Here is a 22,709-nt window from a genome sequence, read left to right as displayed (position 1 = left end):
AGCTTGAGCCACAGTTGGTAATGACTTCATCATCAACACATTTCCTCTGGCTGCACTGTAAGTTTCACTTAAGCCCATCAGAAATTGGATCAATTTCTGATCCTCAAACATTTTCTGATTGTGACTCTTTGCATCACAGGTGCAATCACAACCGCAGACCATAAAAGTATTGAGTTCTCTGAGTTGATCCCAGATCCTCTTCAGCTTGTTAAAGTAAGAGGAAACATCACTAGAACCTTGATTAATATTGTTAAGATCTCTTTGAAGCTGGAAGTGTTTGGTGCCATCAGCTTGGCCATACCTCTCTTCCAGTTCATTCCACAGATCTGCTGCAGTATTTGAATAGATTACACTTTCTGCTATTTCTGTAGTTAAGGAATTTAGCAACCAAGCAATGACCATGTCATTGCATCGAGTCCATGATTCTAACATGTTTGTGTTATATCCCATACTTTGTACGTCGGGATAATCCGAGCTAACTATGATACGTTAAGGACAAGAGGAATTCCGGGATACGGAGTAGAGATTTTTAACCACGATTTATTTCAAGGCATGGGTTGCTCATGATTTTATTAGCATGAGATATTATGAAATTTGGGATTAAAAGTGGATTATGGAAAGTTAGATATCTCATGAAAAATTTGGGGGCCAAAAGTTAATTTTTGAAAGTTGAAATTTCATGAAAAACAAGGCCATGTGGTCGGCCACATGAGGTGTGGGCCATGGCCACATGGATACTTAATATATGTAGTAGTAGATGGCTAATTCATCATTTTCATCCCCAGAAATTTCAAGAAAGTTGGAGAGAAAAGAAGAAGGACCATTCGGCCCCTCTCTCTAGCCGAGCAAGCCAAGGAAGAAGTGATCAAAAAAATAATTTTCTCTAGCAATTCTACTCCTTAGAAGGTGCATAACAACGTGGTGAAGTCGTTGGAGTAGTACAAACAAGCGTTGATTCAAGGTGCCAAGCATAACAAACTTGAAGAACTAAGTAAAAGAGGTATGGTTCAATCTTATTTTTCATATGTTATAGATGATTTGTGTATGTTGTGAAGTATGGAAATAAAAGAAAATCATGAAAATAGAGATGTTGAAGTGTAAATGTGTTTGGCCGTGTGCATGTAGTAGGTGTTGGGGTGATGAATTAATTGCAGTTAACATGTTTGTGTGTTGTTGTAGTGTGTAGAAAATGAATGAAATTACGAAATTACATGTTGATGTTGGGCCGTGACTACGGGCTGTTTGGTATGCAAGAAATGAATTAATGTTATCTAGTATTTTGGTTGTCGTCGTTATGAATTCTATGATGTAAAATGAAGGTTAATAATCCAAGTTGAAGTTAAAAACCGTGTGGGCTGATTCGAAGCTTAATGTGATCTTATCATAGTTTCTTGAATTTGTGAGGATAATGTTGTAATGTGTGGATTGTTGATATAGTTTATGAATTTGGAAGGAAGAAACGTGTTGATGTCGTCCTATGGAAATTGGAAAGTTTCGGTGATGTAGTAAGTCGGTTTGGCCATTTGGAATGTTGTGCGAATTGTTTAAAGTGTGTTTGAATGTTTTTAGAATGGTTGTTGGTATTGTTGTTGACAAATTGGCCGAGTTGAATTCTCGGGGTTGTTGTATTTACGGGGAGGTGCCGCCCAAATTTCGTAGAATTGAGTAATAGCTTGAATTGAATTCCTAAATGCTTATAGCTAATGGTTGATACTTATTGACGTTGTGTAGACCTTGGGGAGCCGAGGCCTCGAGTTTGGATTAGCTATGGAAGCAAACGAGGTATGTAAAAGTTACTTTTTCTTTCTCCCCGGCATGTCTTAGAGTAAATAAGCTATGACACGATTCTCGAGGTAATTCCACTGCGATCCGAGCATGTCCATGATTCTTAGCCTTCTCTTGATATTCGTATTCTTAATGTAGTCGAATTATGGTTCTTATGTCTTTCGTATGACTAAATTTTAAAAGTTGCATAAAAGTTTTGTCTTCAAAAGAATTTTGTTCCAAACGAATACCGGAACTACGAACGTCCGTAACTTTCACAAACGGACTCGGATCGCTCCGAAACGCTCATAGGAGGTTCCATAATGTATAACATCCCCGACTTTCATAGGCGGGCTCGGATTTGGTTTGACACCTATCCGTGGGGCCCGAGACTTTTCCATGCTTAGACTTAACGATTTTCCGAAAAAGACTTAATGCGATTATCGTTTTAACTTGAGTATGATTACTTACTTATGTAACGAGTACGAAGTGAGAATTGTTATGTGTATGATTCCGATACGAAGTTATGATCTTTAAAGTTCGGTTCGATATGCGCCCGAGTGGCATTCGGAAGAAACGTGATTGGACTATTGTCTTAATTTGTAAGTAATGAGTTGTTTGATTAATTTATTAAGTCTTTGTAAGTGTTTACATTGCATATGGTTATAAATGTATGAAATTGCCTATAGATCCCACGAATCGCTGCGTACTATTGTTATATCCTTCGCCGAGTCCGGGCCGGTTGTTATCGTGCGCACAATCCGAAGTATGATGAGCTTCCGAAGTATGATGAGCGTACGATATGATATGATATGTTTCCGAAGTATGATGTGTCCGTACGCCGAGTCCTAGCGTGTATATATGATATGATGTTATGATGTGTGACGGAGATACGGAGATATGAAAACTTCCGCATGATGAGTTGCGCTCTGCAAGAGGGCGACCACGTTCCGTCCGCCGGTCCCATTACGGACCGCATAGGAAATATGTCTTGATATGTATGATTTATGTTCAAAAGTAAGTATTCGGCACTTTGACTATTATTCACGTTTTCATGGTAATAATTTCCGATAATTGATACGTATGATGATTTCATTTACCGAGTCCCTCGTTAGATGGCCGGACACGCTATACGTTTATACTATGAATTTACTCACCGAGTCCCTCGTTAGAGGCTGCATCGTATGTACGATGATATAATGACATGATTATGATATGAATTTTACTTCCAAGGATTTATAAGCATGATAAATGTTTCAAAAGGCAAGTTTTGGTTATCCTTATTACATTGTAAACCCTATTCCGATTATGATCCTGTTTCTTCGTCTTTCTTTACATACTCGACGTATCGTGCGACCGACCGCTTTCTTCGGGCCGCATTTCATGCCGCGGTACGGTGTAGACGTTCCGGTGATCCATCGGCCCTGTGGCGTCCATTCTAACGTTTGAGAGCTCCTTTGATCCGAGCCTACACTTTTGGGTACGGATGTTTCGCTATTTGTATATATGTTTGGTCATAGGTACGGCGGGGCCCCGTCCCGTCATACGGTTGTTATGACTCTTCGGAGGTCCGTAGACATATACGCGTGGGTTGTGGGCGAGTTGCGTACGATTGTGTTTGTATGGTTTGTGTTCTTATGTTTTGATAGCCCCTTCACAAACGCGTTATGTATATATATATATATATATATATATATATGTCGGCTTTGGGGTGATGACTTACCTTCGCCTATGCTTATGCTATTAGTAGGACGATTATGGTTAATGGGTGCGTATGAGTGCCCGGCTCGGGCGGAGTCACGGCCGCTGCGGGGTTGGGTCGTGACGAGAAAGTGGTATCGGGCAGCGGTTCGTCCTCGAATGTCTACGGACCGTGTCCCGCGAGTCTTGTTTATGGTGTGAAGCTTCTTATAAACTTGGGCGTTTGAGAACCGATGACCTTCCTTGTCTTAGATCGTGCGATAGAGCTAATCGAGAAACCCTCGACATCATGTACTAGGTACAGTTGACCGGGGAGATGAAAGGGCCGGCTTACGATGATGGGGGTGCTAAGAAGGCCTGGGGCAATCCTCGAGGAGATGCTAAGAGGAGCCCCCGACTCATCGAGATCCCTCGGAGGACCTCGCTACGATCCCCCCGAGTGTTTGACCCCCGGGGAGGAGGTGGGGCCCGGCGGGGAGGAGCCCCGGTTACTTTTATCGAGGCCCGAATCCTCGGAGGATCCTCGAATCCCTCTAGAGTCCTCGACCCCCGGTCGGGACCCCCCGCAGGACACGGATCCATCCGAGTACTCGGCGGGGGCCCCGGAGAGGAGCTCCCGACATTTGCCGCCGCTCCTGTGGTGGAGCACTATGTTAGGCCGCCTTCCTCGGAGCGTTACGTACTCTTCTAGCCCTTGTTGTCGGTGAACCGCTATAACCCATCTATATCTCTGGATTCGAGACGAGGGGAGGACGAGAGGGTACGCTTATAGCCCATGCACTGTGCCGAGACCGCTCGTCTCTGGGTTATATGGGTACTTATTGGAATTTATTTTACGTATGTGTATTTAATAATATAATAGCGGTAAGTAAAAATTTAAGGGTCGATAATCGAGTATTCATAAGTCATGGCGATTAAGGCGTGTTTACCACTATAGTGAATACCGGAAGTCGAGGACGGAAGGTAGTCGTATCCGTAGGTGAAAAGGAGTACGGAGGATTGAAAAGGGTAAAATAGTAATTGTGTCATGAGGGGTGTTTTGAAAAAAGACTTTAATTTACTCCGGTTGTGTGCTGAAGGTCATGCGGTGAGGTGGACGCGATTATACTAGCATTAGAGCATCGTATTCCAACGGAGTTCCGAGGTTAAGCGTGCAGGAGTGAGAGAAATTCTGGGATGGGTGACCCCCTGGAAAGTTTTCTGAAAGTCCCACAAATTCAAGCGAAAGAGGAAAATGGGAGGCTAGAGTAATCCAAAATTAGAGTGTGCGAATGGTCGGAACCTTAAGTGGTCACATAGGATGAGGCAGATTAGACCGATAAAGAGGAAGAAGATGCATCACGATTTTGGAATTGGGGTGAGTTTGAACGGTGTTTGGAAATATTTGGTAAGTGAGACGGTAGCAATTATATAATGTCTACGTGTGCGTGTAGTGTCCCACATATGGTCATATTAGCGGATATGTGTATTCCGGTAGTCAACGGGGCGATATAGAGAAGGCATTAAGAGGACAGGGTAACGAAGCCTAAGTGAGAAACAGTATATAGATGGTACAAATGTTACAAGGCAAGCTGATGTTGTTGTTACCACAGGTTAAGTCTGGAAAGTTCGAATGCAATGATATGTGGAAAGGGAAGAAAGTGAGCAGTGGGAGGTTAGAGAATCAAAACATTGGGATCAAAATACCGCCGGATTGAAATTGGAAATATAGACATAGGGCGAAGTATAATCGGGTAATAGTATAAGTACACCCCTAAAGGGGGGAAGTGAATGCGAAGTATGCAAATGTAAAATGGAGACAATCGACACTATGATATCCCGAATAGGATGCGGGGCTACGGTAAGCTCCCGTCGAGGCGAGTCAATAAGATCCGAAAGCCGGTAAAAGAGGTTGAAGTTAGGAGGGTAATTGAGATAGTACTCGAATTAATCGTGGAAGATCCTAAATGATATAACCTTAGAAGCGAATGCTTACGGAGAGAAAGAATACGACAAAAAGGAAAGTGACAAGCAACTTACGGAGGCATTGTGAAAGATAACGCCACTATGCGGGATTAGCGGTTAAGATGTAGACAATGGAATTGTTCGCCAAGGATAGCAAACCGTATAGTAAGAAGTAAGACAAGGAAGGAAAGGGAGCGTGACAAGGCAGGCTACTAGCAAACGTTAGTACCAAGGAATATGTGGGCGCAGTGAACTAGGAAAAGGAAAAGACCGTAACCAAAATTGAAAACGTCTTATATAAGTCGCACAAGAATGGCTATGTCATCTATGAACATCTATATGCTAAGAATGAAATCGAGCGAATAGTTAATGAGAAAAGTTTGAATTCGGTAAAGACGAGGTGGTTACGAGGTCCCGAATACGTCAAGGAGAGATGTAAAGACGGTTTAAGAAAGAATTTTTGAGGTAGAGTGGTACTAAGGCCAAATAGGACATGGTTATGGGTGGACCAAAAACCTACCCCGATACCGTCGACTAGAAAGGGAAGACGAGGTAGACATAAGGATTAGTGGAGCAACGTTAAGATACGTCTTGGGCTAATTGGGGCACCTCGCGTATTCATGTAGAGATGACAACACCAGGTGTAACCGGAAGGTTAGGAGCAAGATCTGGGCAAAAAGATAACAAAAGGGTTTGAATTAGAGATAAAGAGATAACACGAGACGATGTGCCTAGGATGTTACAAGTTGAGTAAAAGGGATTATAAGATGAATAAGCAAGGCGATCGAAACTAGCGGGCTACCAAGGGAGAGTGAATTTTCACAAGTGAAAGTGCTTGAAGACATTACCTATGAAAGGCGTAATAAAATGCGATAAAAGGAAAAGTTTAACCCGAAAGGTATTGGACTTTATTATATTGTTCGTAAGGTAAGAAGGTTGCGTACCGAAGACGTGGCGTGTGTTAAGGTACTATGGCGGAATAATAACAGAGAAGTGAGGACTTGAAAAGTCAAGAGAAAATGGGGAAGAAGGAGTTGGTAGTTGAGACCGCAATCTATAGTAATAAAGGCAGCCCCCCCCCCCCCCCGAGATCCTTATAAGACCTCGTAAGATTAGTTGAACATTCGAGGACGAATGTTCTAAAGGTGGGAAGGATGTTATATCCCGTACTTTGTACGTCGGGATAATCCGAGCTAACTATGATACGTTAAGGACGAGATTTCGGGATACGGAGTAGAGATTTTTAACCACGATTTATTTCAAGGCACGGGTTGCTCATGATTTTATTAGCATGAGATATTATGGAATTTGGGATTAAAAGTGGATTATGGAAAGTTAGATATCTCATGAAAAATTTGGGGCCAAAAGTTAATTTTTGAAAGTTGAAATTTCATGAAAAACAAGGCTACGTGGCCGGCCACAGAGGTGTGGGCCATGGCTACATGGATACTTAATATATGTAGTAGTAGATGGCTAATTCATCATTTTTCATCCCTAGAAATTTCAAGAAAGTTGGAGAGAGAGAGAGACCATTCGGCCCCGCTCTCTAGCCGAGCAAGCCAAGGAAGAAGTGATCAAAAAATAATTTTCTCTAGCAATTCTACTCCTTAGAAGGTGCATAACAACATGGTGGAGTCGTTGGAGTAGTAAAAACAAGCGTTGATTCAAGGTGCCAAGCATAGCCAACTTGAAGAACTAAGTAAAAGAGGTATGGTTCAATCTTATTTTTCATATGTTATAGATGATTTGTGTATGTTGTGATGTATAGAAATGAATGAAAATTATGAAAATAGAGATGTTGAAGTGTAGCCGTGTGGGTGTGTTTGGCCGTGTGCATGTAGAGGTATTAGGGTGATGAATTAATTGCAGTTAACATGTTTGTGTGTTGTTGTAGTGTGTAGAAAACGAATGAAATTATGAAATTACATGTTGATGTTGGGATATTTGGTATGCAAGAAATGAATTAATGTTATCTAGTATTTTGTTGTCGTCGTTATGAATTCTATGATGTAAAATGAAGGTTAATAATCCAAGTTGAAGTTAAAAACTATTTGAAGCTTAATGTGATCTTATTATAGTTTCTTGAATTTGTGAGGATAATGTTGTTAATGTGTGGATTGTCGATATAGTTTATGAATTTGGAAGGAAGAAACGTGTTGATGTTGTCCCTATGGAAATTGGAAAGTTTCGGTGATGTAGTAAGTTGGTTTGGCCATTTGGAATGTTGTGCGAATTGTTTAAAGTGTGTTTGAATGTTGTTAGAATGGTTGTTGGTATTGTTGTTGACAAATTGGCCGAGTTGAATTCTCGGGGTTGTTGTATTTACAGGGGAGGTCTTTGCCAAATTTCGTAGAATTGAGTAATAGTTTGGAATTGAATTCCTAAATGCTTATAGCTAATGGTTGATACTTATTGACGTTGTGTAGACCTTGGGGAGCCGAGGCCTGAGTTTGGATTAGCTAAGGAAGCAAACGAGGTATGTAAAGTTACTTTTTCTTTCTCCTGGCATGTCTTAGAGTAAATAAGCTATGACACGATTCTCGAGGTAATTCCACTGGCGATCCGAGCATGTCCATGATTCTTAGCCTTCTCTTAATATTCGTATTCTTAATGTAGTCGAATTATGGTTCTTATGTCTTTCGTATGACTAAATTTTAAAAGTTGCATAAAAGTTTTGTCTTCAAAAGAATTTTGTTCCTAAACGAATCTGGAACTACGAACGTCCGTAACTTTCACAAACGGGCTCGGATCGCTCCGAAACGCTCATAGGAGGTTCCATAATGTATAACATCCCCGACTTTCATAGGCGGGCTCGGATTTGGTTTGACACCTATCCGTGGGCCCCGAGACTTTTCCATGCTTAGACCTAACGATTTTTCGAAAAAGACTTAATGTGATTATCGTTTTAACCCCCGAGTATGATTACTTACTTATGTAACGAGTCTGAAGTGAGAATTGTTATGTGTATGATTCCGATACGAAGTTATGATCTTTAAAGTTCGGTTCGATATGCGCCCGAGTGGCATTCGAAAGAAACGTGATTGGACTATTGTCTTAATTTGTAAGTAATGAGTTGTTTGATTAATTTATTAAGTCTTTGTAAGTGTTTACATTGCATATGGTTATAAATGTATGAAATTGCCTATAGATCCCACGAATCTGCTCGTGCATACTATTGTTATATCCTTCGCTGAGTCCCGGGCCGGTTGTTATCGTGCGCACAATCCGAAGTATGATGAGCTTCGAAGTATGATGAGCGTACGATATGATATGATATGTTTCCGAAGTATGATGTGTCCGGCACGCCGAGTCTCTGTGGCCGGGTATCGTGTATATATGATATGATGTTATGATGTGTGACGGAGATACGGAGATATGAAAACTTCCGAAGTATGATGAGTTGTGGCGCCCAAGGCAGGAGGGGCGACCACGTTCCGTCCGCCGGGTCCCATTACGGACCGCATAGGAAATATGTCTTGATATGTATGATTTATGTTCAAAAGTAAGTATTCTGGCACTTTGACTATTATTCACGTTTTCTGTAATTCGCATATAATTTCCGATAATTGACATGCATATGATGATTTCATTTACCGAGTCCCTCATTAGATGGCCGGGACACGCTATACGTTTATACTATGAATTTACTCACCGAGTCCCTCGTTAGAGGGCCGGGTACTGTATGTACGATGATATAATGACATGATTATGATATGAATTTTACTTCCAACAGATTTATAAGCATGATAAATGTTTCAAAAGGCAAGTTTTGGTTATCCGGTTATTACACTTGTTCCTGTAAACCCTATTCCCGATTATGATCCCGTTTCTTGTCTTTCTCGTTTTACATACTCGGTACATATTCCGTACCGACCCCTTTCTTCGGGCCGCGTTTCATGCCGCGCGGTACGGTGTAGATGTTCGTGATCCGTCGGCCCTAGGGCGTCCATTCCGGTTTGAGAGCTCCTAGATCCGGAGCCTACACTTTTGGGTACAAATGTTTCTGCTATTTGTATATATGTTTGGTCATGGGTACGGCGGGGCCCTGTCCCGTCATATGGTTCTGTTATGACTCTTAGAGGTCTGTAGACATATACGTGTGGGTTGTGGGCGAGTTCTGTACAGTTGTGTTTGTATGGTTTGTGTTCTTATGTTTTGATAGCCTTACCGGCTTTCATGCGTTATGTATATATGTATCTATCTATATATATATATATATATATATATATATATATATATATATATATATATATATATATATATATATGTCAGCTTTGGGACGATGACTTACCTTCGCCTATGCTTATGCTATTAGTAGGACGATTATGGTTAATGGGTGCGTATGAGTGCCCAGCTCGGGCGATAGTCACGGCCTACGGGGTTGGGTTGTGACAGTTTGACTCTTTGCTTGGTATTTTGTAGGTGCCATTGACAAAACCGAGTTTATTTTTTGCAGATAAAGAAATTAGCACACCTCTTTTCCAATTCCCATAACTGATACCGTCAAAATTGGTGTTTATAAGATGCATACCAGGCGAATCAAATGGGGAAAGGAAGTAAGGGTGCTGAGTATCAATCTTAGTGGGATCATTTTTAGCTACTGTAATATCACCCGTTGATGAGTGTTCCTAAAATAGAAGGAGATTCAGAAAAAAATTATAAAGAAAAACTTTGTAAAGCAAGAGCTAATGCTCTGATACCATGACAGAAAATAAAAGAGATTGTATGATAAATTTTCACTGTATTCAGTTGTCTATTTTGTACAAAGCTTGCTCGTGTATATATACACAAAATAAAGATGCTATCCTAACAAACTCTCTAACAAACCTAATTAAATAAAATGTATATACACCTAACAATACCTGTATTACATTTTAGAATATAGGACACTTGTCCATTTATTAGTACCTATACTTACTATTTTCTAATAAACAAAACATTATAAAATAAAGGAATTGCCAGCTATCACTTGATGACTTTATCTCTTTCAAACAGAGCTACAACTCCATTTCTTTCATCCATTAATCTCGACTTCACCGGAGATGGAGAAATTTCTCCGAAAACAGGTCAAATGTAGCAGACTAGATGACCGAATGGCTAATGGGGTTAATTATGCCTGTTTCATTTTTAAGAGTTAATTCCCTAGATGATCACTACTCAGCTATCCCGATTTTCCTCAAAATATACTAAACACCTCAAAAGCTTTCTTCTCTCCTAATTAACATGCCATCTCATTAAAGCTTTTTTTACAAATAATAAACTAAAATTTTTAACCTCTCTTATTTTTATTAGTTCTCTAATCTTTCCCTCTCTTTCTTAATTATTGTTTTTGATACTTATTAGTCCATCCATTTCATTTTATATCCATGTTTGGTCATAAAAACTATTTAAAATACTTATTTATTTGCACAGTAATATGATCTCTTTTACAATTTGGTTCATTATTTTCAACTTTAACTTGAAATAAAGAATTTAATTTGAAGTTGGAAATTTGGTTAGATGAAATTACTATGTTCTAGCTAGATAATTAAAACTTTCAAAGCATTCCTTTATTTAGCTTTAACCTCAAAAAACTATATTTTTTTAATTTCAACTAATTTTTAAAAAATATATATATAATTTAATTTTTTAAAATATAAATGATACAATTCCTTTGCAACATCATAAAAATTAATTGTGTAGAACGTTAAGATCATAAGTTAATTGTCAAAAGGAGAAGCAGAATATTAAGAAAATGGAATTTGGATATAATTCAACCCCAACTAACTCATAATGTGAAGATTGGCTAAGACCATATTACTATATGTAATAAGGGAGAATGGGACGATTTTGTCGTCCCAGTTGGATTGCAACTAATGCCTACCAACTAATAGGCTTCCTCTTTCAAATTCACCCTTATATTTGTCATTTATTGCATCTTTACCAAAAGGTGTTTTGCAAAAATTCAAGCACTTTTAAGCCTCTTTTAGTAATATATGCCCCTTAAGCTAACTTTTGCAGGTGACAATAAATGTACTTTTTTAACAGGTGACATCAAATGTACTACAACTTTCGTATGCCTCACTCATTTTCATACTACTGTGTATTGTTTTATTGCTCAATACATCGATATTTTTTAAAATACCCGTTTGGTCATAAAAAAAAATCTGATTTTTTTCCCACTTTATTTGAAAAATAGTATTGATCAAGAAAATTCCAAATCCAATTTGAAGTTGTATTTCAAAATTTAGAAAATAACTTATAACTTCTTTTCATTTTTTTTTTCAACTCACTTTTCACTTTTGAAGTTATATTTAAGTACATTCAAGCATGAACATTGTTCCAAATATTCTTTGCAAAAGTATAACCAAAAGCAACTCCATCCCCAACTCCAACTCCATAAATTCCAAATAAAGTGAAAAATATTTAGAATCAATGGCCAAGAAAAATATTTAGAATCAATGGCCAAACGCCTACTTAGACATATGAATTATGATTTGTTCCAATTGAGCACTTAAACACATGATAAAGTGTTCCTTTAGACATTTTCAGTTTAAATTTTAAGAATACTTTTTGTGTGTATTCTCAAGTACCCATTACATATAAGTTAACCACTTAAAATATGTCAGCTCCTTTAATTTTGCGCATTAGCGTGAATAAGTTGTAAAACTTCATAATTGCTTCAATTATGACTTATGTATATAATTAAAGGAAATGACCTATTTTATGCATGTGTACTTAAATAATTTTTAGTTTTCCAAGCAATAATAATGTCAAACAAATTGTAACAAAAGGGAGCAATTTTTTTTTGTTTTTTGTTTTTTTGAGTATCGTTTTTTTGTTTGGGGTCGGGGGGAGGGGGTTTAAAAATGGGGCAGTATTTCTTTAGCATAGGGAAGCATTGAAGCTACTTTTGTGTTTTAAAAAATGATTAGAATATACATTTTATAAAATAATGTTCCACTTATAAACGAACAAAAGGAATAATATCACTTCGTCGTCACATAAATTTTTGGAAAGCAAAGGAAAATTTAATTATATTAAGAAAAGTCCTTGTCCTTGTGCTAAGGGTCTACCAGGAACAACCTCTCTACCTCCAAGGTAGGGGTAAGATCTGCGTACACTCTACCCTGCCCAGACTTCAATTTGTGAAATTTCATTGGGTATGTGTTGTTGTTGTTGTATTTCAATATATTTATAATTTAAATGAAAGTAACATTTACTAACATTTTAGCAAAAGAATAAATGTAGCATATATAATTGATGTCTCTTGAACCCAATTCTTTTTCTTCTTTTTGGAAGAAAATGTTATAGTTCATAACGGATGTTGTTAATCACACTTATGTTACAACTAAGTTTGAGTTCAAGAATTATCAAAGTCTAAATCTAAATAAATCCGATAAATAAAAAAAAATAAGTGATTTGTATGTCATGTATTTGCTTGAAGGTAAAAAGTAAGTCTAAAGTACGGATAAAAAAATCTTTATTCAATTTTTAAATATTTTTGTGCAACTTAATTTTAGAGAGCCTATAGTTTTTAGGAATTTGCGAAAGGCCGAACTAATTTTTCAATAAGTTAATGTCACACGAGTGGGAAAAAATGTAATTACATTTAAGTTTATTTAGTTTTGGCTCGGGCTTACTTAAATGACACTAGTAATAAGACCAATGTCCACATCGTATCCGATGTCGGAAAATACCAAAAAATTACACACTACATATTTAAGAATAAATAACTCAAAATACAAAGGAAAAAATTACATTAACTTTATTTCTTAAAATATAAGATTCAATTAGATTTTTTAAAAGTTAAACTTATTCGAAAGTAACTCTTTTTGTTATCTGTGTAATCTCATTTTAATGCGGAAAGAATATATCATTTAATGTGGACCAAATATGATATGTAAAAATATTTGAATTTGAATAGAAAGATAAAACTACTTAAATTTTAATTTAATTTAAAAGATAATATATTTGAATTGAGATAAAAAAAAATCTTAGATTTGGAAAAGTGGCTCAATAGAAAGTATGGGATTAATACCTTTGTCTTTTTTTAACCTATTTGATTGGGTATAAAGTAGTATGTCTTTGATTAAATAAGTTTGATGAGTTAAATGGTAAATATTAAGAAAATGGGCTTTATGACCTCGTATGTTAACTAGGAGAGAAGGAAGCTTAACTAAGAGAGAAGGAAGCTTTTGAGAAAAATAGTAATAGTTAAGTGACTTTGTTGTCTTAAAAGAAACAAAAGTGATATTTGGAGGCAATTTCTCAAATTTGACCTATCATCTAGGGAAATAACTCCATTCTTAAATTTCGTATGCAGTCAAATACCTTAACATAAATTGGAATGGAAGAAGTAACGAAAAGACATTTATATAATGACTATAAAACTGATATTTCCCAAGATCAAAAGTAAACCAAAATTTCTCAAAATTGGTTAGTGTCAAATACAGTATTTTTTTGCATTTATAAGTCCTAGTTGGCAATTTGAAGAAAGGGGTAAAACAGTAAAACAACCAACTCCAAAGGTGAACATCAAAAACCCGAAGAGTCCAAAACTGTCACTGCATTTTCTCTAAAATAGAAAAAAAAGTCAAGAGAAAAGTCTCAGTACACAAAAATATGGCGTTGTTGAAAGTGTTGCTTTTCTCATTCACATTTCTCCAAATTTTCACAAATGGAGTTGTTAATTCAGAACCCATTGTTAGTTCAAAAGATTCAGATTCAGATTTCAAACTCCAACTTGACCAACTCAACTCCAAGATTTCCCTTTTAGGTGTTTTTTTTTTTTTTTTTTTTTTACTATACCCAATTTATTTTTATATATATGCTGTTATATTTCCTTTTTACTCAAAAATGGAACTGGGTTTTTTTATTTTTTATTTTTATTGTCTGTCAGAAATTGATACTCGTAAATGTAGCATTTTTAGTTTGGACATAAGAATTGTAATATTTGAAAAAAAAAGTAGTAGTATTTGTTTTCAAGTTGAAAATTGGATTTGTGTTTGGACATGAATACAAATTGAAGTTGTTTTTGGATTTTTGTAAGTGATTTGGTGTGAAAATTGTGAAAACAGCTTTTTTTTTTTTTTGGATTTTTTCGGATTATGGAAAATTCTGGATAAATTGCTTTCCGGGAAATTGTAACTATTCTATGTCCAAACAGTTTTCCGGAATAATATACATGTCAACTAGTTTGAGAATTGAGATTAAGGCGTAGTTAAAATTGTTTCTTTAGAAAATTTGAAAGAATTTAAGTGAAAATATCAGTGTTGAAATTAGTTAATTTGTCCTTTGAAGTCCACTTAGGGCACCTAAAATGGGACACGGATTATTTACAAACTGAAGGAGTAGAAGGACATGAAAACGGAGAAGCATAGTTTAGTTTGTGTATATTGTTTTTGGTTGGTGCGATCATACCAGCACTAACGCACTGAATCCCATCAGAACTCTGAAGTTAAGCGTGCTTGAGCAAGAATAGTACTAGGATGGTTGACTCCCCGAATAGCCTTCGTGTTGCATTCCTCCTTTTTCCTTCCCCAGACCCGGCGCATGGGGGCGGAGGAGCTTAGTGCACCTGCTGCCCCTTTTTTTTTTTTGTATTATTTTTGTTATGGCGGAAATGTTTTCTAATGTATTCTAGAAACCTAGGAAAATATTTTCCAAGAAAACAGTTTCCTCCACGTTAGTCTTATGTTTTTTCTGAGCTATAGTTGTTTTAGAAATTAAGGTAATAGAAGATACTGGCCTCCTTGGTGCATTGGATTTCTATGATTAGATTTGAGTGAATGTTGACTTCTTAATTAAATGCTTAATAAAACATCTTGACCATTGTCTTAAGTTAAGATAGAAAATTTGGTCATTTTGAAGAACTGAAGAATAATTTCACTGTTTTGGAACATTTTCTTGAGTATAAATCTACTTAGAATTATCTGTTATATGGGGATTAGTCTTTAGGTGTATCTCTTGTTTTAAACTAAGTTAGTCCTTTATCTTTTTGTGGATCTGGTATTTTGCTAGTTGGAGGCTTATTCAGTGATTTAAATCGATCAACTGTGCATCATCACAAACTAGTTGAGCTTTGCTATATGACTCCTCTATTATCTATTTCACTCTATTTGAGCCCATGTCAATCCAATACTCAATAATTTGCTTGTGTGAACAAATTAGGTGTTCTCTAAAAGTAGAGATTCTTTAAATCCTTTGCTTGTTCAATGAAATCTTTAACCAAACTAATAAACTCCTGGAAAATGCTGACATAATGTAGGTGTAACAATGAATAATTTGGATGATGTGGAAAAGTAAAATTCCTTCTTCTTCACTGTTTTTTCCCTTGTCATTATGGTTCCCTTCTAATTAACAGCTCATTTTGCTTTCCTTTTCTTTGTATGAAAGAGTCACGCGTTGACGAGGGCACTCGTGAACTGAGAAGTAAGGATGAGAGAATCAAGGAGCTGGAGAATACGATTGACTCGAAATTAGCCAAATTGGCTTCTCTGAAAAGTGAACTTCAGTTACTTCAGGTTTGGATTTCTGTGTTTTAGATTTGGATTTTGCAATTCAAATAATGATGTGCAGATTTTCATTAACTTGATATGTACATATCTTCGCTAGGAAAAAGGATCCTTGAATGCAAAAGAGCTGGTTGCTAAGGCTAATGTGCGCGCCACTGAACTTGACCGCCAGGTTAGTTATGTTTAAGCTGGCTTCTTTATACTGATATTGTGCTGCATTCCTTAATGTTCTGCTGATCTGCAGGTAGATGTTCTTAGAAGGGAAATAGAAGCACAAAATAAAAAGAAAAATACTCTGGAAACCAATACAAATGTAGCAGAGGAGAAAATACAGGAACTGAATCTTAAACTTGAAAGTGTATGTGCTCTTTGCTTGAATCCATATTAGGGATCTTCATCATTCTAGTTTGTTTGTTTTGTTTGATGCTCATGTTAATGAAAGCTTTCCAAATATAATCCTTTTATGCAATCACTTCCTGAGGAATTGACATCACTTTTTATTGTATGCATATCTTATTTTAGCTACAAAGGATAAATGAGGAGCAGAATGCTAGGATCCGTAAAACAAAACGCGCTCTTCAAGTGGCGGAGGTTTTCGTTACTTACTTCTTTGTGTATAGAAAATACTGATTAGCTGAGGGTACTAATACTTTTGGTGGCTTCAGGAAGAAATGATGAAGGCTAAATTGGAGGCTTCTTCTGTTTCGGAGCAGCTTGAGGAGGTCAGTACTTTCGAAATTATCATATTTGCTTTTTTTCTACTTGTTCTTGGTCTGTCATTGATTTCAAATATATCTGGAAATATTGATCAGTGTGATGACTCAGAGGAAAAACAATGAACTATTCACTGAATCACATACCCTCTACTTTTTGGAATTTGATTCGGTGTATTATGTTGTGAGACCAGGTTAAAGAAGGATGGCTTCCACCTTGGCTTGATGTTCATCTTGTACATTTTCGGGTGATTATACTTATTCTTTTGCATATTATAATTAAGGGAGTCTCTCTTTTTATCCATTTTCCTTGACTTATCGTGATTGTGCAGTCGATTGTTATGACTTACTGGAATGAGAACGGAAGACCAGCTTTGGATCTGACCATAAAAAAGGTCTTGTTCTTCTGCTAATGCTTTTAATTAATTAGTACTTCATTCAGGTTAAATTACGCTCTGTTCTTTATAGTATTCTTGAGATATCTCTTTCTGCATTATAGATGTCAATCATTTTAACAATGATTTCTTCAGGCCCTGGAGATCAAATCTGAAGTAGTAAAGATGGCGGAGGCTCATATTCACTCATTTAAAACAGTAAGCCGTTCCCTTTTGGTTTCTCCTTTCTAACAAAGGAGGCAATTCTGCTTTGATAGTCCGTCTGTTTAGTTCTGCTATGTGATGATTTATAGTTCAGATTTTTTTTTGGTTTTAATATCCAAAATTGAAATAACATGCATGCTATGCTTTTCTTCTCTATGTTCAATTATCCCTGATTCTCTGTTGTTTCATTTGAAGAAATGGATCCCAGCTATGAAAAAGCGTTCAGTGGAATTTGCTCGAGATGCTGGGCCTCATGTACAGAGGCTTAAGACTAAGACTATTCATCTTTATCACGCATCTATGAAGTTTATGGAACCTCATATTGTGAATGCACAGGAAGTCATCCAACCCTACGTCCAGGTATATTTGTTTTTACTATCTTAGTTCAATGACTATGGTCAGCACGATTTATTCATATCAGCCTATTAATTTGGCAGGAAGCTAGGAAAATCGCAGACCCCTATGTTGACCAAGTTTCACTGGTGATGAAACCTCATATTGAAAAAGCAAGGATTCTCTTGCAACCTTACACCAAGAAAGTTCATCGTCATTATAGGAAGTTCAAGAAAACTGTCAGTTCATATCATCACCAGGCATGATCTCTTTCTCTCTCTCTCCTCTGTTTCCCGTACCTTAGTCTTCTGTTGGTGCTGCTTCGCTTTTATGTGCGATCCTTGATGTTTTCTCCCTTGATTTGCTTTTCTAATCACTTAAGCTGTAGAATGGTTCCCACCCGCACTTTTGATTACAAATAGGGGTGGCAAAATTAGCCCATAAAAACATGACCTGCTCAACCAGCATAGGTTTGGGCCGGTCAATGACCCATCCAATATTTAACTCAGCCCGTTCTGACCTGCCCAGTTCATCCCTTCCAAATTAGGCTGATATGTAGCTCGAATTGACTCACGAGAAACTTTGTCAATTTTTTTTATATATATATTTTTTTTGTTCGATATGAGGCTATTGGTCTTTTATCTGCATCTTCCCTCGTAGGGTGGCGTCATTTATAAGAAAAGACTAAAAAAAAAAAAAAAAAAAAAAAGAAAAAAGAAAAAAAGAGTTTGTTATATATAACAGTAATAAAGAGAAAAAAAGTTCTGTTATGTACTTAAGCAAATGATAAAAAACAAACAAAGAAATTAAAACTTCGTAAGAATTGGGCAGGTTGGGTTATGACCCGTTGCTTAGCCCATTCAGCTCGAGCAACTTTTGACCTGCCCAAATAAAGCCCAGGCTGTCCATTTGACACCCTAATTACAAATACAACCTAGAGTAATTATTGCCTTGATATTACCAATAAAAGACATGATTTTTCCTCGTGGAGTTCACTGTCTGGAGGAAGGAATGGAGGATGAACTTGTTGGACAAGTTAACTGTCGAGATGGAAGGAGAGAGAGACGAACAAAGTGGAATTGACAAAAAACTTAATGAGATATTTGCAGAATAAACTTACTGAGATAATTTACAGAATTATAAAGAAAAATATGTTAGTATGAAAACCCATGTTTTATCATAAATATGAGTGGGTCATCATGAGTCTAACCTAGGTTTGCAAGGATGTTGAACCTTTTATGTTGTAAAGATCAATATGGTACCTATGTTAGAGGCATCCTTCTCTTATTTACCGTGTTTTCTGATTTGGTCTCAGTCAGAGAAATCGGTATATTCTTGCTTAGCAGACATCAAATAGGTAAGGAAAGATACACGTCCATATCATATACCCGCACACATGCTTGTGTTCTCTCACTCCGTGCTGTGGTTCTATTTGTCATAAAATATCTGGGGTATGGGGGTTGGGCGCCGGGGTGAGGACACCTGTGCTGTTGCTAATCAAAATTTGACAATAGTGGCTCATAGGTATCCTCTTGCATATAGTAAAGGATTTTTGCAGTGGTCAATGTCTGGAAGAGACCAGAATAATAATTAGTATTTTGGTGAATATGCAATCATCTAAACACCGTGTTTTGTTTTTCCACTAATTCAGGCTTTAGATGTATGGTTACTTGTTGTGTTTATCTTCTTTTGCTTCAAATGAGTTTCTGATTTAGAGTATATATTAGGGAAAAGGCATTAAAACAACGCCCAAACTTTCTCGGATTACTTAACACACATAATTTGTGGGGGGTCCCATGATCCCCCTGGACTATTTTAAGATGGAACAAATACACCCTTAAAATGCCAATCTCAGACCTGTGTTGGATAGTGAAGTTCATGCGCTTGACACGCGTGCATTTGATAAAGAATAACTTTTTTTCTTATTTTTTTTCCTTGGTTTTCTTTTTCTTCTTATTCTATTCTGTTTTCTTTTTCTTTTGCTTTCTCTCTCTTCTTTTTCATTCTTTGCTGCTATATTGCCACCGCTGATCGGCCCCCATCATCTGCGAACCCCACCATCCCTTTCAAAGAGCTCCACCATCTCTCTTCCGATTGTCGTGACCCCTTTTTTTTTCTTATCCTTTCTCTTTTTTGGGTTTTTGTTTAATTTTCTTTTTTACTGGCTTCTTTCACCACAGAGAATGGAAAAGAAAATGGAAGAAAGGACAAAAATCCCCAGAAAAATTGTTGGCAAATTCTTATGTGAGATAGAGAAGAAGAAAAGAAAAGAAAAAGAAAAAGAAAAGAACAAAGAAAATAAAAGAAAAAAAATACTTTTACATGTAATAACAGTATTATAAAAATAAAAAATTACACTTTTTTTGCTTCTCACTCTCTTTATACACTCTTTATGCCACCTCAGCGCTTAAGGGGTAAAAATTGTAGTTTTAAATAGTGTAAGGGGGTCATAGGATTCCCGCAAAGCATTAGTGTGTAACTGATAATCCATGACAAGTCTAAGGGTATTTTATGCCCTTTCCCTGTACTCTATATTACACCAGTTTTTGCTGCATGTCAACTTTTTTTTTTTTTTTTTGATCAAGTAAATATATTTCATTTATAAACATGGCCAAAAAGCTGGCCGTATAGAAGGTGTATACCAAAAGGTAGAGAATCTACAAAAAGAAATGATTCTCTACAAACTCTACCCAATCCTCTATACAAACAGGGACTCTATGGGTGCACCAAAAGAAAATAAGTGAACGGAGACTACTCCTCAACTGATAAAAACTCGACTCTACTCCCTCAAAAGCTCTCCTGTCAACTTAATTTGTTAACAAAATTAATAGAATGGAAATGTAAGCTTTATTAACCATTCATGTGTTATAGCTTTAATTGCACCATGGAGGTTTCTCTTGCTATTATACACTGACCTTACATTTAATAATTACTTCACTGGAGTTTAAAAGTTCTATAGCAACCCACCTTTTTCTCATTAAAAGTATGATCTTACTGTACCTACAAAGGAAACAAACAAGTAGCAATTTGTCTCTGATGTGTTTAACGAACGGCTGCCTGGAATTTTTGATTAAAGCTATTATAATTAGGTGGAGATCTTTACTTTCAATTGGGATTTACAATTATCAACTGTTAGCTTAGCATGAGCTCTCTTGTGTGAATGAAGTAGCGAAGAGGATGATGTTTGGTGCTGTAGATGTGGTTCGCTTATGCCTCTTGTCATTTTAACTTTATTCTGGCTTTCATTTGGTGTGAATTAATTCTTTTTAAAGAATACCAAACCACCCCAAATGTGGTTTGTTTACGAAAGCCAAGAAGTGTTGTGAAAGCTACTGGGGAATGAAACACTGAATGATGGAGAGTTTTGTTAATATGGCTACCAAGTTTGAATTAAGGGAAGGAAACATTCAAGGGTGTACTTAGGTTTTCTCAATTCAAATGATAATTTTTTTCCTATAATGTGTCGGTAAAATTCTACTTCAGTATTTTATTTTTTTCAGCGATAGTTTTTTTTTTTTTTATTGGTGATGCTTTTAATATTTACTCTTGTTCTTAGAATGATGACAATCGACTTATATGGATCATTGTTGCTTTTAATTTTGAAGGCTCAAGAAAACATACATAACACGTTGAAGAATCACCACATCACCAAGCCGTATGCTACAAAGGAGTTGGCATGGTATCTGGTATGTAGTGGTATATCGTAAATAATTTCGCTTTTAACATAAGATATTGAATGAGGATGGGTTATGTTTTTGTTCTTTTGATGTTTTGACTTAACATTTAATTATTTGTTTTCATTTTTGTATTTATTCCAGGCCACAGCTTTGCTTGCCTTACCTGTGATCTTTCTTGTTAATTTGGCATCAGATTTTAGGCGGTTAGTTATCACGACTTTGCTTTGGTTAACCATGAGTCTACTGTTTTATTTGGAGTAGCTTTTAACATATTTTTTCTGTTGAGACTTCAATGTAATTTTCCTATGCATTTCAGCGCTAAGAAGCTAAAGAAGCATTCTCGTAGACATCATACAAGCCACACACGTCGCAGGGCTAAAAGAGCACATCCTGACAAATGAATTTCTATACTATCACTCTATATAATCCAATTAAATTGAAGGTAAAGCTTTTCTATTTGCTTTTGTTTAACGTTGCTAAATGAATTTGAGGGCTATTTCATGATAGTTGCAACTGCTTCACTATCTGTCTAGGAACCAATAAGCAGGATGATAATGCCTCCACAAAATCAACATTAAAAGTGAAGGAATAAAAGTGAAAATGTGGCATGATTTGAAGTTGTAGACATGCTTGTGCATATGTTGAGCAGATTAGTATGTTTTGTCGTGGAAATGCGCTGGAATAACCAATTCTGCTTTGCTATTCTATTTGTAGGTCTTTGATGGAAATATATTTGTCTGTCTATAATTCTTTTTATTCATGTTTATTGAACAGATCACATCTTTCAGTCGCCCGCGCACTGCAATATCTAGGGGGTTGGATACCCTGGTTCCGGAGATGCTAATCACAATATCCGGAGATTGTTGGATATCGAATTAGAACAAAATGTTGGTACCCATTTTCTTGGGGAAAACGTAGGGACTTAGTAAATTCTAACACATAAGTAATTTATAGTTTGAGGACGTAGAAATTCAAATCCACGCAGTTTGGAGGATTTAGGCGTACTCTGATGTATCATCTCCATTTTTCCTTTGTGTTGTGTAATGACATTGTATTTGTTCCCTCTTCCAGTGTAGACAAATATTGTGATCATAGTATTTTGATTGATGAGATTGGCATTATGTTTTTCCATTTAGCTCTGTTGGCACTGTTTAGATGATTGTTATGTTACTTCTATTAGAAAATTATTTTACCATTGATATACTTGGTATATTCTGTTACATGTGGAACGACGTTGATTGAGCTATAGATTGTGCACGAACTTAGTTACTGTTTGTACTTTTGTTTACAAACAAATAAGTAGGTGAAAACCATGAGAGGACAGGGTTCATGTAGCAAGGAGAGATTAAAAAAATGCTAGGTAATTCTTTTTCCAACTACCTTAGCCTTTGTTTGGTAAAGTTATTTGATGCATGCTCGAGGGAGGTAGCAATATCTGGTGAAATAGTTAAGATGCTCGCAAACTGAGTCACTATTATAATT

The 22,709-nt window shown here is 36.6% G+C and overlaps 1 protein-coding gene and 1 pseudogene across 2 annotated transcripts in view; both read left to right on the top strand.

The window, feature by feature from the left end:
* Positions 1 to 22,337, top strand: part of LOC132039114 (uncharacterized) — a 91,322-nt gene extending 68,985 nt beyond the window's left edge. The window contains exons 2-16 of one of the 2 annotated variants that reach the window (XM_059429654.1): positions 13,985 to 14,167; positions 15,787 to 15,914; positions 16,006 to 16,077; positions 16,150 to 16,263; positions 16,428 to 16,496; positions 16,571 to 16,627; positions 16,813 to 16,866; positions 16,951 to 17,013; positions 17,149 to 17,211; positions 17,413 to 17,577; positions 17,655 to 17,810; positions 21,156 to 21,236; positions 21,369 to 21,430; positions 21,544 to 21,669; positions 22,002 to 22,337. In XM_059429654.1, coding sequence (XP_059285637.1) covers positions 14,014 to 14,167; positions 15,787 to 15,914; positions 16,006 to 16,077; positions 16,150 to 16,263; positions 16,428 to 16,496; positions 16,571 to 16,627; positions 16,813 to 16,866; positions 16,951 to 17,013; positions 17,149 to 17,211; positions 17,413 to 17,577; positions 17,655 to 17,810; positions 21,156 to 21,236; positions 21,369 to 21,430; positions 21,544 to 21,628 — 1,323 coding nt within the window. In that variant the 5' untranslated portion in view covers positions 13,985 to 14,013 and the 3' untranslated portion in view covers positions 21,629 to 21,669; positions 22,002 to 22,337. Of the gene's footprint in view, positions 1 to 13,943; positions 14,168 to 15,786; positions 15,915 to 16,005; positions 16,078 to 16,149; positions 16,264 to 16,427; positions 16,497 to 16,570; positions 16,628 to 16,812; positions 16,867 to 16,950; positions 17,014 to 17,148; positions 17,212 to 17,412; positions 17,578 to 17,654; positions 17,811 to 21,155; positions 21,237 to 21,368; positions 21,431 to 21,543; positions 21,670 to 22,001 lie in introns of those variants that run through there. The other variant, XM_059429655.1, reaches the window with a different exon arrangement.
* LOC132041313 (5S ribosomal RNA) lies at positions 14,798 to 14,916 on the top strand (annotated as a pseudogene).
* Positions 22,338 to 22,709: the final 372 nt, after the last annotated feature.

Source organism: Lycium ferocissimum, chromosome 12, assembly GCF_029784015.1.
Source record: "Lycium ferocissimum isolate CSIRO_LF1 chromosome 12, AGI_CSIRO_Lferr_CH_V1, whole genome shotgun sequence".
Taxonomy (NCBI): domain Eukaryota; kingdom Viridiplantae; phylum Streptophyta; class Magnoliopsida; order Solanales; family Solanaceae; genus Lycium; species Lycium ferocissimum.
This window is presented reverse-complemented; position numbering and strand designations above follow the sequence as displayed.